We start from the raw sequence: 13,758 nt of genomic DNA on the forward strand, positions 1-13,758 counted from the left end.
TTCATGCCCTGGGAAATTTTGACAAATGTTTTGGCATTTCAAAAACTGGAACGGAGTTCTGGTAGCATGGATTCCTCTCCCCAAACAGCGATCAGATCCCGTACCTCCCATTTGGTCCATGCTGGAGCTTTTTTGCAATTCTGGGACTCCATCATGGTCACCTGGGCTGATGAGCTCCGCACTCACCTGCAGCTCGCCACAGGAAATTGAAATTCAAAAGTTCGCGGGCCTTTTCCTGTCTACCTGGCCAGTGCATCTGAGTTGAGAGTGCTGTCCAGAGCGGTCACAATGGAGCACTGTGGGATAGCTCCCGGAGGCCAATACCGTCTAATTGCATCTACAGTACCCCAGATTTGACCGGGCAAGGCTGATTTCAGTGCTAATCCCCTTGTTGGGGGTGGAGTAAGGAAATTGATTTTAAGAGCCCTTTAAGTTGAAAAAAAGGGCTTCGTCGTGTGGAGGGGTGCAGGGTTAAATCAATTTAACGCTGCTAAATTTGACCTCAACTCCTAGTGAAGACCAGGGCTAAGTCTGCTTTGATTTCCTGGCTGTGAAAAATGATATTGAGAAATGTCAGTTTTCACCTTGCCACCCTTACTTCTGTGCTGCTGCTGGTGCAGCGCTGCCTTCAGAGCTGGGCACCCGGCCAGCAGCCGCTGCTCTCCATTCTGCCTTCAGAGCTGGGCACCCGGCCAGCAGCCGCTGCTCTCCATTCTGCCTTCAGAGCTGGGCACCCGGCCAGCAGCCGCTGCTCTCCATTCTGCCTTCAGAGCTGGGCACCCGGCCAGCAGCCGCTGCTCTCCATTCTGCCTTCAGAGCTGGGCACCCGGCCAGCAACCGCTGCTCTCCATTCTGCCTTCAGAGCTGGGGGCGGTGTATGTACTTGGGAGGGGCGCAAAAACAACTACAGACACAAAGAAGGGGGGCACAATCAAATAAGTTTGAGAATCACTGGACTAAATAAATATGATGGCCCTTTCTGACTTTCAAATCTATGAACCCCAAGGCAGCAGTCATTATCTGTGGTGCTGGGTTACTGCTAATAAAGCTCTGTTCTATGTCGGTGCTAGAGTGGGTCAAAACATGGGAACAATTGTTCAGGAATATTTTTGCCAAAAAAGCTGCCATTTTTTTACCATCAAAATCTGAACTTTCAATAAAAATTGTTATCCACATTTCAGAATTCAGGGACAGGGCAGAATTCAGGGACCTGATTTAACATATCAGAGGCAGCACTGGGGAAGGAGTAAACAACTCTGTTCCCCTTTCAAAATATGCCTTGAAACCTGGCCTCTCTCTGCTTCACCGGACAAGGGGGCTGCAGGCTGTAGGTGGATGGAGTGGTCTCAGATTGTCTTCTCCCTCCAGGGGAAGCTACAGGATGGTAAACACCCTCTTGCTAAGCAGAAGGTCATTTTACAGTTGCCTGCCATGGTCAAAGCGGAGCAGTGGGTGTTTCCTCATTCCCAGTTTACACTTGTGCTTTAGTCTTCAAGACATGAATCCATAAGGCCACCTTTGAAATTCCCTGGCTTTTGCAGGATCCCTGGGATCTGGTCTCCTAGCCCCCAGAGCAGGTGGCTGTATATACTGGTGTCCTTGGAGCAGAGCACTCTGAAGCAGCATTAGTATTATCACTTATAAAATAATGACAGGTTACAGAGTAGCAGCCATGTTAGTGTGTATTCGCAAAAAGAAAAGAGGACTTGTGGCACCTTAGAGACCAACCGATTTATTTGAGCGTAAGCTTTCGTGAGCTACAGCTCACTTCATCGGATGCATCCGATGATGTGAGGTGTAGCTCACGAAAACTTATGCTCAAATAAATTGGTTAGTCTCTAAGGTGCCACAAGTCCTCCTTTTCTTTTTAATAAAATAATGGAAAAGATGGTGGGGCAGGGGGCTGCAAACACCAAGAGGTTAATGGAAGTAGCACTGAGGGCTTGTAAAGAAGATGTCACATCAGGAGAACTTGCTCAGCTTTTTTAATTGAATAATATACAACAGATGGCTGAAGGGAAGGCAGTCAAAATAAATTATTTGGGGCCCAGTGATAGTGGCAGATATGCACAAAGTAATAGTGTGAAGGGGCTGGAAGGAGGTTCTATGTGGGCCCATTGACTGATCTTTTCTCATTGGTCATCAGAGCCTGAACCTGTTGACCTTCGATTCACATGTTACAGATCCCAGCCTCCCAGAGGGAGTGCGGAAGTGGTTAGTTGGGTGGGTCTGGACCGTACAGCCGTGAAGAGATTTGGAAGTGTTTGATAAGGGGGGATATTGCTGCTAATTGTTTTCATTTATTTCTAACCATGTGTGCAGAAAGCACAGGATGGGCAGGGTGTCATAAAACAAACACCATAGATCTTTAGCTTGATGATCTCAAACAAGATCTTACCGACCACGTGCATTCATTGACCAGCTGGGACTTCTGCTCTCATGCCAAAGCCTGTTCATTTCATTGTTAACTCATCATCATGATTACATTGTTAACTCACCATTCAAGAGGGAAATTGATAAATTGGAAGGGGTTCAGAGAAGAGCCACGAGAATGATTAAAGGATTAGAAAGCCTGCCTTATAGTAACAGACTCAAGGGGGACATCTACACAGCAATTAAACACCCACAGCTGGCCTGGGTGAGCTGACTTGGACTCACAGGGCTCAGGCTATGGGGCTGTTTAATTGTGGTGTAGATGTTTGGGCTTGGACCAGAGCCTGAACTTTGAGACCCAGCAAGGGAGGAGGGACCCAGTGCCAGGGCTACAGCCCGAGCCTGCATTCTTACACTGCAATTTTTAGCCCCACAACCCGAGCCAACTGACTCGGGCCAGCCGCAGACCATGCCACAGGTCTTTTATTTACCCAAGAGAACTCAATCTATTTAGCTTAACAAAGAGCAGGCTACCGGATGACTTGATTACAGTTTGTAAATATCTACATGGGGAACAAATATTTAATAAGGGACTCTTCAATGTAGCAGAGGAAGGTCTAACACAATCCAATGGCTGGAAGTTGAAGCTAGAAAGATTCAGACTGGAAATAAGGTGTAAATGTTTAAGAGGGAGGGTAATTAACCATTGGAACAATTTCCCAAAGGTTGTGGTGGATTTGCCATCACTGCCAATTTTAAAGTCAAGACTAGATGTTTTTCTGAAAGACCTGCTCTGGGAATTATTCTGGCAAAGTTCTGAGGCCTGTGTCAGACAAGGAGGTCAGACAAGATGATCACAGTGCTCCTTTCCGGCCTTGGGATCTATGAATCTGTGTGTTTCCACCCATGTGCCTGCAAGATCCAGCCTGAAGCAGGGTCTGTCTTTGTTAAGTGTCTGTGGTGCGCCCGGTATCATGGGGTGCTGATCCTTGATTGGGGTCCAGTTCCCTAATATAAACAACAACAAATTGGATCTGAATTGTGCCTCAAGGACTGAAAGCTAAGTCCAAGGGTCATGGCAGCTGGCAGTGTATCGAGTGAGGGGAGGGGACGAGGCAGGGACAGATGTTGGGTGTGGTTTATTTAACATATCGATCTCAGTTTTAAGGATTTATTTATAAATGTCCCAGCTGATGCCAGGGAGCAGATCACCTCCTAGAGCACTGTGAGGAAATGCACGTGTGATGGTTGCCGGCTAGGCCGACAGACCAGGGATCAAACTGGGGGTCTCCAGAACTAAAAGCGTGAGGTGCTACAGGTGGATCAAAAAAGCCACGCTCACTAATCGGAGCGGTGGCAGACTCAGAGCGGGACACAGAACATACACTAGCCACTGACGCGGACACAAGAGTGCACGGTACATCCTGTTACTGACCATAGCTCTATGATAGTGCCGAACTAGCAGCTGTATTCTGCTGTCAGTTACGCCGTCTTGTGGGATTCGAATTAGGGTCACTCGCTCGCCTCGAGGAAACAAGAACGTCACATTGTGGATCACATCCCAGATGGAGGAAACTCAGCTGCATGTGAAATTGATGTGGCATGAAACAGACCTGTTCCTTTCTGTCGTTTCAGGTTTTCCCCTTCCCAACAGCCCAGGCAGAGGGTTTCTGAAAGCAGGATGAGAAGATGGCAATCCCGCCACATGTACCCGGTCCTGATAATCTCCGCCCGTTCACGCGCGAGTCCCTCGCGGCCATAGAGCAGCGGATTGCTGAAGCGGAACAGCTCAAGATCAAACGGCAGCATGTGGAAGTGCTTGAGGAGGAAGAGCTGAAGGCCAGCAGCGATTTGGAAGCTGGGAAACCCCTCCCGCGCATTTATGGGGATCTGCCTCCTGAACTTATCGGGGTGCCCTTGGAAGACCTAGACCCCTTCTACAACGATAAAAAGGTAGGGAGGTAGGAGCCAGGCCCTGCTGAGAAAGGGCTGAGGGACAGCCACCACCTTCTCAGAGAGATGGGTCCTACCCAGACTGCTCAGGCCAGGGGCTGCCAAACCCCAGTAACTGTTTATTTGTAAAAAATGGAACAGCTTTAACAGGAGAGAGACCCAGATTCAAATCCTGTCTTGGCATTGGGACAATTGAACCGGGGTTTTGCCCATCCCAGCTAAGTGCTCTGCCCATGGAGCTGCCACCCCTCCACCTCCCATTTCGGGGATTTTGCCTGCCTTTTGGTCAAATACTCAAAATCAAAGCATAAAATGTCAAGCTGGGTTTAAATGAAACATTTAGTTTTAACCCCACTTGCACCTTGGTCTGACTTTTCAATCAGCCCAAAATTTTTAAAAATTTGTTTTTGGTTTGGCCTGAAATGAAACTTCTTAAAAAATTACTTTTCTGAATTGCCAAAAACCCAAAAAATTCATTATTTGCCCAGCTCTCTCCCAAACCCAGAATGGAGCCAAATCCTGCCAATGGGTCTTTGCTGTGGATTAACCCAAAATCCCAGCTCCCAAAACCGCTGAGCTTTGGGACATCCAGAATCCAAACCCGGGTCCAAATCCAAAGTTTGCACCGTGGCCCCATCTCTAAATGGCAGAATCTGATTTGTGCCTTTTCTGCCACATTTCCACCTTCTGGAGCAGGCAAAGTTGATAGGGATTTGCTCTGGGTCACTTCACATAATCTTCAGGGGCTCTCACTAAATCAGTGCCTGGTTTTGGAAATCTAGCACCTGGGAGCTCCCCACCACATGTTCTGAGCCTGCTACAAGCATCTCACCACTGAGCTCATCCACATTGGTTTTGAAGCTGCCCATTGGGTTGGGGATGCCTCAAAAACGTGAGCGGGGGCACGAGCTGATGCCATGTAGGGGGTAAGAGTCTGAGTAATGACAAGGCTTTGGAAAGAGCTGGTCACAAACCAGAATTTCCTTCTGTGGGAAATCAAGACATTTACCAAAAATGTTGTTCTGGATCAGAACAAAAAGCCAAAACTTCAAAGTTTTCCATGAACCAAAAATTGCAAAAACAATTTCATTTGGGACCACCAAAACATTCCATTTCAATGGTGCTGAAACTTTTCATTTCATTTTGATTTATTTAAATATAGACAAAACATTAGATATATATAAATATAATATTACAATTATTATTTTACTATTGTATAAATCATCCAAATGAAATAAATAAATAGGACACCTTTGAAACAAAATATTGACTTTTTCACATCAAATTTTTTTGTTAAAACCAGCACATTTCCGCAACACATTAGAATTTTGACAAAACTGCATTTTTCAGTGGAAAACTGTTACATCAACATTTTTTCAACTTGCTCTAGGTTTGGATGAGCCCTTGTAGGTCTGGCTGCCTCTCCAAGGCTTCACCTCTCCCTCACGCAACCATTCATCCGTGTAACGCCATTAACAGTGACGGGGTCACTGAACGAGATAATTTAACTATAAACATCCATCTGTGCCAGCACATAATGCTTTTCATTGACTCTAGATTATCATATGGCACCTCTAGAATGGAACTTCTGCCCCCCCCCCCCCCCAATGTCCCATCCCACCATGGAGAAGGTGCAGGCTGCGTAGCTCCTCGTTTCTCCAGTATTATTAGGTGAAGACTTTCAATGATCATGAGTCAGGACCATTCTGCTTTTCCTGCTGCCCCTGCTCTGCCCATGCTTTCTTGAAAAGAACCACCACCCTAACAGTACTTTCAACTCCTTCCCCATGTCCCGGCACTCACAGAAACATGGCACCCCCCTGACTGACACAGCCTTGTCAGCTGTGCATGATCAGGGTGTTTTTTCATTATTACACATCTCACACCTCCAATCATTCCATTGGACTCCTCCTCTCCCATTTCTGCTGGTTCCAGACCCTTTATGCTGACCTCCGGCTCCTTTCCTTTGCAATACAAGTGTAACCCTTCTGCCCATCAGAGTTGGCAGCAACAAGGGCCGGGGATCTATCAATATCTAGGGGATCCATTCCAATAACACAATGCAAACTGGCTCAAGACCCCACCAAGTGACCTGGGACAAATATATACCACCCCCGCTGGGCGCCTCCCAGAGGCAATACTTTCCCTCTCGCAAGCACCTACTCTGAGTGTAGCAAAAAGCCTTTTAATAACAGAGAGAAACAATGTGGCATTATGTTGGGGAAACACCACCAACAGGATTCATAACACAACCCATGAGCAAAAAACTCACCCCAAGCAAATTGGGGCATACCCTTTCCCTTTTGTTCTTGAGTCCAGCAACCCCAAATCACCCAAAGTCCCAAAAGTCCAATGACCCAAAAGTCTCTGTCCCTGGTCAGGGCAGCCCCAGAGTTCAAAGGTTTATCTACAGAGCTTTACCTCCCAACCTGGGTGGAGATGGGGGCGGAGGTAAGAGGCACCTGACATGATCTGAAGCTGACCGCCCCACAGCTCCCTAGGCCTTCGCTCCGCTCCACTCCGCCAGCCGCCCCATGAACTCCTTCACTCAGCTCCGCGGCCCACCAGCAGCTCCCGCCGTCCCATGAACTGCTCCACCAGCCTGTCCACAAGGCGCTCCAGCCGTCCCGCAAACGGCTCCACAATAGATCTTCAGGCTCCCCCGCTACTTAACACAACGCTCAGTGATTTCAGCTTTTAGTGAGTTTGCTGAATTCAGCTTGTAGCAGGGGAGCCTCAGTGCTGATACACCATTAGCCCAAAGTGAGCTCAGCAGCATATTACTAGACTCCTAATGAAATCAAAATTAGCTCTGATATTCCACAGTGGAGCGAGGAGGAAGTGCAATTAGCATGTAAGGCCCTCACCAAGGGGCCCATACCACCAAGTATTAATACTTGTCCCCAGCCTCTCTCCATTCACACAGTTTTGGAACCCATGTCCCTTGCCTAGCGAGTGCTACTTAGTTGATGGTGAGTCCCTCCATCATAACAAAAGGCCAAGTACAGTTCCAAGCACAGTTCCCGTAATCAGGGTAATAACAATTTATTCTTCCTGCCCCAATAACAGAGACACTGGGGATCCCACAGCAGCCAAAGTGACCATTTGGGCAGCTATGGTCTCATTCTAGGCGGGGTGGGTGTGCCTATGCAAATGAGATCGGCCCCTGAAGTTCTTTTCCACAACTTGCCACACCTCACCACCAGCTGTCAGGGTGGAGCTCATCCTGACACTGCTTACACAAGCATTCTCCAGATTGCCTATTCTCAAAGAGTCTCTGCTCTGCTGTCAGCTTGAACTCTTCAACGACTGCCCCATCTCTGTAATTCTCTTCAACTCTCAACTCAATAAACATGCCAACTAACTTGAGCGTCTCTCCCCGAAAATGGTTCCCACACACTTCATGCTACCGAAACACTCTAGCTAATGCTTCTCATGACCTTGTCTTGGCCATATCTTAACATTGTCCTCCTTCCCTTGATTGTGTCTGTTTGTCTTTAGATGGCGAACTCTGGGGCAGGGATCTACCTTCTTTTCAAATTAGAAAGCACTTAGCACATTGTGGGCACAGCTAGAAATAAACAGTGTTATCAATTTTCTCCTTTGTTTGGCTGCAGAGTATTCTGGGATACAGGGCAGAGCTGTTGCTATTTATATTATCAAGACTCTTTTGCAGAACACTGCAGAATGCAACAAAACCCAAAAACAGTTCCCCCGACTCCCTCCCAAGTCCCACTCCTGGCATGGGGTGTGTGCTGTGTGCTGCACTCCCAGTTTTTCTCAGGCATTTTAGCCAGAACTTGAGATAGAGATGTTCTGAGGCTCTAACTTATGCCAAAGTCCAAGCAGGCCCCTAGACAGCCTGAAAATATTTGAAGTCCTAAGTTGCTAGACTTTCAAAAAATGTGAGTCAGGGCTGAAAAAATCACGAGATTTTAAAAAGTATAATAAATCTGGGGTCTTTTTCTTTGCCTTCTGTTTTTTGCGGATTTTGGGGTGCACTTGTGTCACATTTTCAAGCTTTTCTCTGCAGCCATGGGGGCTAGATTCTCCCATGACTGTCTGCAGCACCTGGGGCTTGAAGTAAAACATAAAGTATTGTGAGAGTCACGATAAAGTCATGGTGAATATCATCGGATTTTTCCCACCTAAAGAAAACTGCCCATTTGTCCATCACTTGCTCAATACTACATCTTGCATAAAGGCCTGTTCCACATGCAATCGAATTCATAGGGCAGGTGTAGTTTCTGAGTTTCTCATAGAGCTGTAGGATAGTTCTGCTGTTTGCTCGTGGGTGTTCTTAGTGACGCTTAGTGAACTGGATTTTCTGGACATGGTCCCTTGCGTTCAGAATATCTTCTGAAGAGTCCAAAGAGTTTTTAATTATTTCTAGAGAGAGGAGAATTCCCTTAGTTTGGCATGGCATGGTACATTCTATATGTTCTGTGGCATGTTCTCCAGTACCTCCAGGCCATGTTCTCTGAGCCATTTCTTAAGCCATGGCATCTTGTTATAGTATGTTCCCTCAGCTGATTTGTGTGGCATGTGGTGTGGCTTGTTTCTTTGCATTTCTTGGTTTTACGACCAGAAGGGAAGAAACAGCAGGAGTGAGGCTGATTTGTTATGTGTCTGACCCAGGATAAAATCAGGAAACCCTGGAAAGGTTTATGGGAGACCTCCTGAAATGTCCCACTGGATCTCCACAGCAAAGGAATTTAGATCTGCTTTGAAGAAGCAGCCACAATTTTAGCTGCATCTCCAAATGGATCCTCTAAACTGTCACAGGAAATAGCAGCTAACAGTGAATTGTGCAATATTTACACTATCTCCTGAAAATAAGGCAAAATTGTTCTTATATGTAATTTTTGTCAGCAACTGACTCCATCTTTCTGAGCAACTGCAGTGTATCATGGGAGTCCAATGGGTGCAGTGCATCATGGGAGATGAAGTCCGACTAGGGAGCCTGGCTTATAGGGCAGAATGGGGGTCTGAAGCAGCTGACTACAACTCCCATGAAGCATTGTGGTGACATTTCGGACATTAACTTTTAGGTTTCTGTATGTTTGGTTTTTTAGAAAAAAGTCAAAATTTTCCACTGAAGTGGACACTTTTTATGAAAAAAAATCATTTTGTTGAAGATCCAATTTTTCATCGAGAAGTGGTTTGGATGGAAAATGTCTGACCAGCCCTAGTTTTAATTTAGTGCTCTCCATGTGCTAGGCACTTTACAGAATCTATAGTATTGCAGGGCCCCTGTTCCCAGGGAGCTCACAAGTATAACAATATCGCACCACACAGACAAAAGATATGGGTGGTAAGACAACTGACCACACGGTATTTTTGCCCTTTCCATTTTTTATGATTTTCTCCCAACCTTCTTAATGGCCCACTCAGCCCCTCCATGCTATGACCCTGTCATGCTGTTGGGAGTGGCTCACGACTGTGAGTGCCAACCTGTCAAGAAGCAGGGCAGACACCCCAAACCAGTTGTGTGTTCTACAATTAGATTTCACCAACCCAGTAACAAGTGTGACCTCCTAAAGTACTATTACAGTCTTACCTGCCCCCTTGGGCGATCCAGTCTATCTTGCCACTAAGGCAAGTTGGGCTTAGTGATAGTTGGGTGCATAAGTGCCAACTTTTCCTGGTGCCTCCGGCCTCGCCCCTGCCTCGCCCCCACCCTGACTCCATCCCTGCCCCGCCCCCCATTCCAACCCCTTCTCCAAAGGCCCTGCCCCAACTCTGCCCCCTCCCTTCCCCATTGGACTCCTTCCACAAATCCCCGCCCCGGCACCCCCTCTTCCTGGAACGCGCTGCGTTCCCCCTCCTCCCCCCTCCCTCCCAGCATTTGCTGCAGTGCGGCAAGCACTGGGAGCTCGGGGGAGAAGCAGGGACGTGGCACACTCAGGGGAGGAGGCCGAGGCAGAGCGGTGGTGAGCTGGGGCAGGGGGGCGGGGTGGGGAGCTGCCAGCGGGTGCAGAGTACCCACCAATTTTTCCCTGTGGGTGCTCCAGCCCCGGAGCACCCAAGGAGTTGGCACCTATGGTTGTCTGGTATACATCAAAGCTCACAAAATATTCAGTCACTTACCCCAGGTCAATTTATACCTCCCATCTCATACCAATGACAATGCTTTTAGCCAATCCTATCGTAATCTGTCTAAGGACTTACTAACGAAGAAAAGAAAGGAGAGAGTTATAACATGGTTAAAGCAAGCAAACGTATGTACGCTGATAAGTTACAGTCTGTGGTCCCAAAAGGTGAGGCCTCATCTGGAGTACTGTGTCCAGTTTTGGGCCCCACACTACAAGAAGGATGTGGAAAAATTGGAAAGAGTCCAGCGGAGGGCAACAAAAATGATTAGGGGACTGGAACACATGACTTATGAGGAGAGGCTGAGGGAACTGGGGATGTTTAGTCTTCAGAAGAGAAGAATGAGGGGGGATTTGATAGCTGCTTTCAACTACCCGAAAGGGGGTTTCAAAGAGGATGGCTCTAGACTGTTCTCAGTGGTAGCAGATGACAGAACAAGGAGTAATGGTCTCAAGTTGCAGTGGGGGAGATTTAGGTTGGATATTAGGAAAAACTTTTTCACTAGGAGGATGGTGAAACACTGGAATGTGTTACCTAGGGAGGTGCTGGAATCTCCTTCCCTAGAAGTTTTTAAGGTCAGGCTTGACAAAGCCCTGGCTGGGATGATTTAATTGGCGATCGGTCCTGCTTTGAGCAGGAAGTTGGACTAGATGACCTCCTGAGGTCCCTTCCAACCCTGATATTCTATGATTCTATGACAGAGCTGCAGTAATCTGTCAGCACTGAATGTCTTTTAGGGCTAACCCAGTTTGAGCCTGGAGATCTCTGCTTCTGGTTTGTAGCTCCAGCCCTGTGAGACTCCAAGAAGCAAAAGAGATTAAAAATTTTCTTGGTCAGCTATTTTTATTTCCCTTCTTCCAGAATTCAAGCTGATGAGTTGAGCCCTTTTTTACATAGCCTCTTCTTGGATGTAAGGGGGCAATTAAGAAAGTCTTTGTATTGTGATGTCCCATAATGGCCCATTTAGTTTTGATCAGCCTTCTTGATGGGCAGAAGGTGATCCCTCGTGCAGGGTTCACAGTTTCAGAGCAAACATTTTTTACAGTGGCAAAGCAAAAACTTAAATATTACTGTATCGCATGTGATAAAGAAAGTATAGGAGACTACCACATGCAGCAGCTTACAAGCATTTCAGAAAGTCTAAACACTAAACACATGGCTATAAATCCAACAGTACCCATTTCCACCACACTAAGGGCTAGTCTACACTGGCAATGTTAAAGCGCTACCGCGGCTTGTGTAGTCGCAGCAGAGTGACCACCTCCATGGGGGGGCGTAGCTACCAGTGCTGGGAGTGCGGCTCTCAGCGCTGGGGAACTGTCTACACTGGTACTTTACAGCGCTGAAACTTGCTGCGCTCAGGGGGTGTCTTTCCACACCCCTGAGTGAGAAACTTGCAGCGCTGTAAAGTGCCCGTGCAGACAAGCCCTGACCCACAGGGGAAACAGACTGGTCTCCAGCAATGACTTTGTCAGTGCTCAGCTGAGGCCTAAAGCTTTGGCAAGAGCTGGCACCTGGCCTGCCAGCATCACAGGCCCTCCCATCCAGTGGTGGATTATCCAATGGGTCCATGGGGCCCGTGCCCAGGGGCCCCGTGAAAATGGGCGCACCATTGGAAATCTGCCATGGGGCGGTGGAAGCCCGGAGCCCTGGTAGAAGCCACGAGGTGGGCAGGGGAATCCCCAGCACCCAGACCCTGGCTGCGGCCCCAGGCCCTGGCGGGGGGACAGAGCTTCTCCAGTCTTGGGACCGCAGTGCAGGGGGCAGAAAGTTGTCAATGGAGGGCGGGGCTGCGAGGGGAGCAGAATGAGGAGCAACTCTGGGCGAAATGGGGGTGGGGCCACGAGGGAAGGGAGTAGAGTGGGGGCAGGGCTATGGGGGAAGGGGCAGAATGGGATGGGGCCATGGGTGGAACAGGGCCAGGGCCATGGGGGAAGGGGCAGAAAGGAGTGGGGCTGTGGGTGGGGTCACCGGTGGAAGGGGAGGAATGGGGGTGGGACCACAGGCGGAAGCGGTGGGGCAGGGCGACGGTTCCGGTGCCAGGGCGTGCCCACTTGCTCTGGCCCAGGGCCCCAGGAGACCTTAATCCACCTCTGCTCCTAAAGCCCAGCAGGATCTTAACAGCTCTCCCAGTAACCGGCTCCTGCCCTTCACCTCCACACAATGCCCTGCTCCACCAAAAATTAATAGTGAAGATCTGAGACCTGGAGCAGGCTCCTGAGGCTATGACTGTACCCCTTAGTCAGCTGCCGCCGCTCCAGATTCTACCACGGCTAGTGTCATCTTCCATAAACTTCCCTGTTTACATGCCAGACTTCCATGAATAGCTCAGACAGAAGTTATTGGCTTGCTGAAATAATTACTGGGTGGGGTTCTCTGGCCTGTGTCCAGCAGGAGGTCAGACTAGAGGGTCATAATGGTCCCGTCTGGCCTTAAAAATCTATGACTAGTTTTCTTCCGATATTTGACCAGCTCTGTGAATGATTTGCATGGGCTTTCCTTGCCTGGCACACACTGAGTAGCCTCCAGCACAGTAAGGCGCTATGCATCTGCATCTGAGGTTGTAGGAAAACTGACGTGCTATTATATTGTCCTTCATGGGAAATAGATGCCCAGGAGGCTAACAAGGTGTACAGATGTCACTGACAATGGAATCTGATGCGCACAAGAAAGATGGAAAGAACCCCAGAGATCACTCAAGACAAAGTGCCACCCTAGGCAAAACTTCAGTGTGCCGCCCCCCTCTTCATAGGCAATGGAGATAGGGGGTACCTAAGGCCACTGCCCCCCCCACCATTTTTGAGAACCTGAAGAAGGCGGGGGGGACAGGTGCTGCCCTTGGCCCCTAAACCTTCCCTGCTGCCATTACAGAGGGGCATCTGGGCCAAATCTGAGACAGTGTTGTGATCGGGAGCACGCTGCTCAAATGCCGCTCACAATGCCGCTCAAAAAATCATTTCTTCCAGAAATCTGCCACCCTGGGCAACTGCTTAGTTTGTCTAAAGCCAGAGTGGCCCATGAAGTTTCCCAGCTTGACTCTCAGATCCCAGGTTGAGTTTGCAAGGCTGGCAGCTAGAAAAAACAACAACTTTTAATGTGTTAAACAGCACATTTGAACTGGTGTCATTGAGACATAATAGATGTAGAAACCCCCTCAATACTTTTTATATAAAGACATTTTTCACGGTAGAAGCAGTTTGACATTTGAACTACTCAATATCAGCTAAATTATTCTAATATAGCCCTGATTAAGCAACAGTCATTACCATTGATTATCATTAGCACGAGCCAATATTCTCATTTGAAAAGAGACCAAGTATGGAAAATTTCATCTCCGGA

The 13,758-nt window shown here is 48.1% G+C and overlaps 1 protein-coding gene across 1 annotated transcript in view; it reads left to right on the top strand.

Annotated features, from left to right (window-relative positions):
• Window positions 1–4,053: 4,053 nt before the first annotated feature.
• The window catches only part of SCN4A (sodium voltage-gated channel alpha subunit 4), a gene marked incomplete at its 3' end in the record, with an annotated part of 108,403 nt that continues 98,698 nt past the window's right edge, over window positions 4,054–13,758 (top strand). Inside the window, exon 1 of the mRNA XM_084615486.1 lies at window positions 4,054–4,326. Within this exon, the coding sequence (XP_084471612.1) occupies window positions 4,063–4,326 (264 nt within the window). The 5' untranslated portion in view covers window positions 4,054–4,062. The remainder of the gene's footprint in view (window positions 4,327–13,758) is intronic.

This window comes from Lepidochelys olivacea (assembly GCF_965140295.1).
Source record: "Lepidochelys olivacea isolate rLepOli2 genome assembly, chromosome: 27".
Lineage (NCBI taxonomy): Eukaryota > Metazoa > Chordata > Testudines > Cheloniidae > Lepidochelys > Lepidochelys olivacea.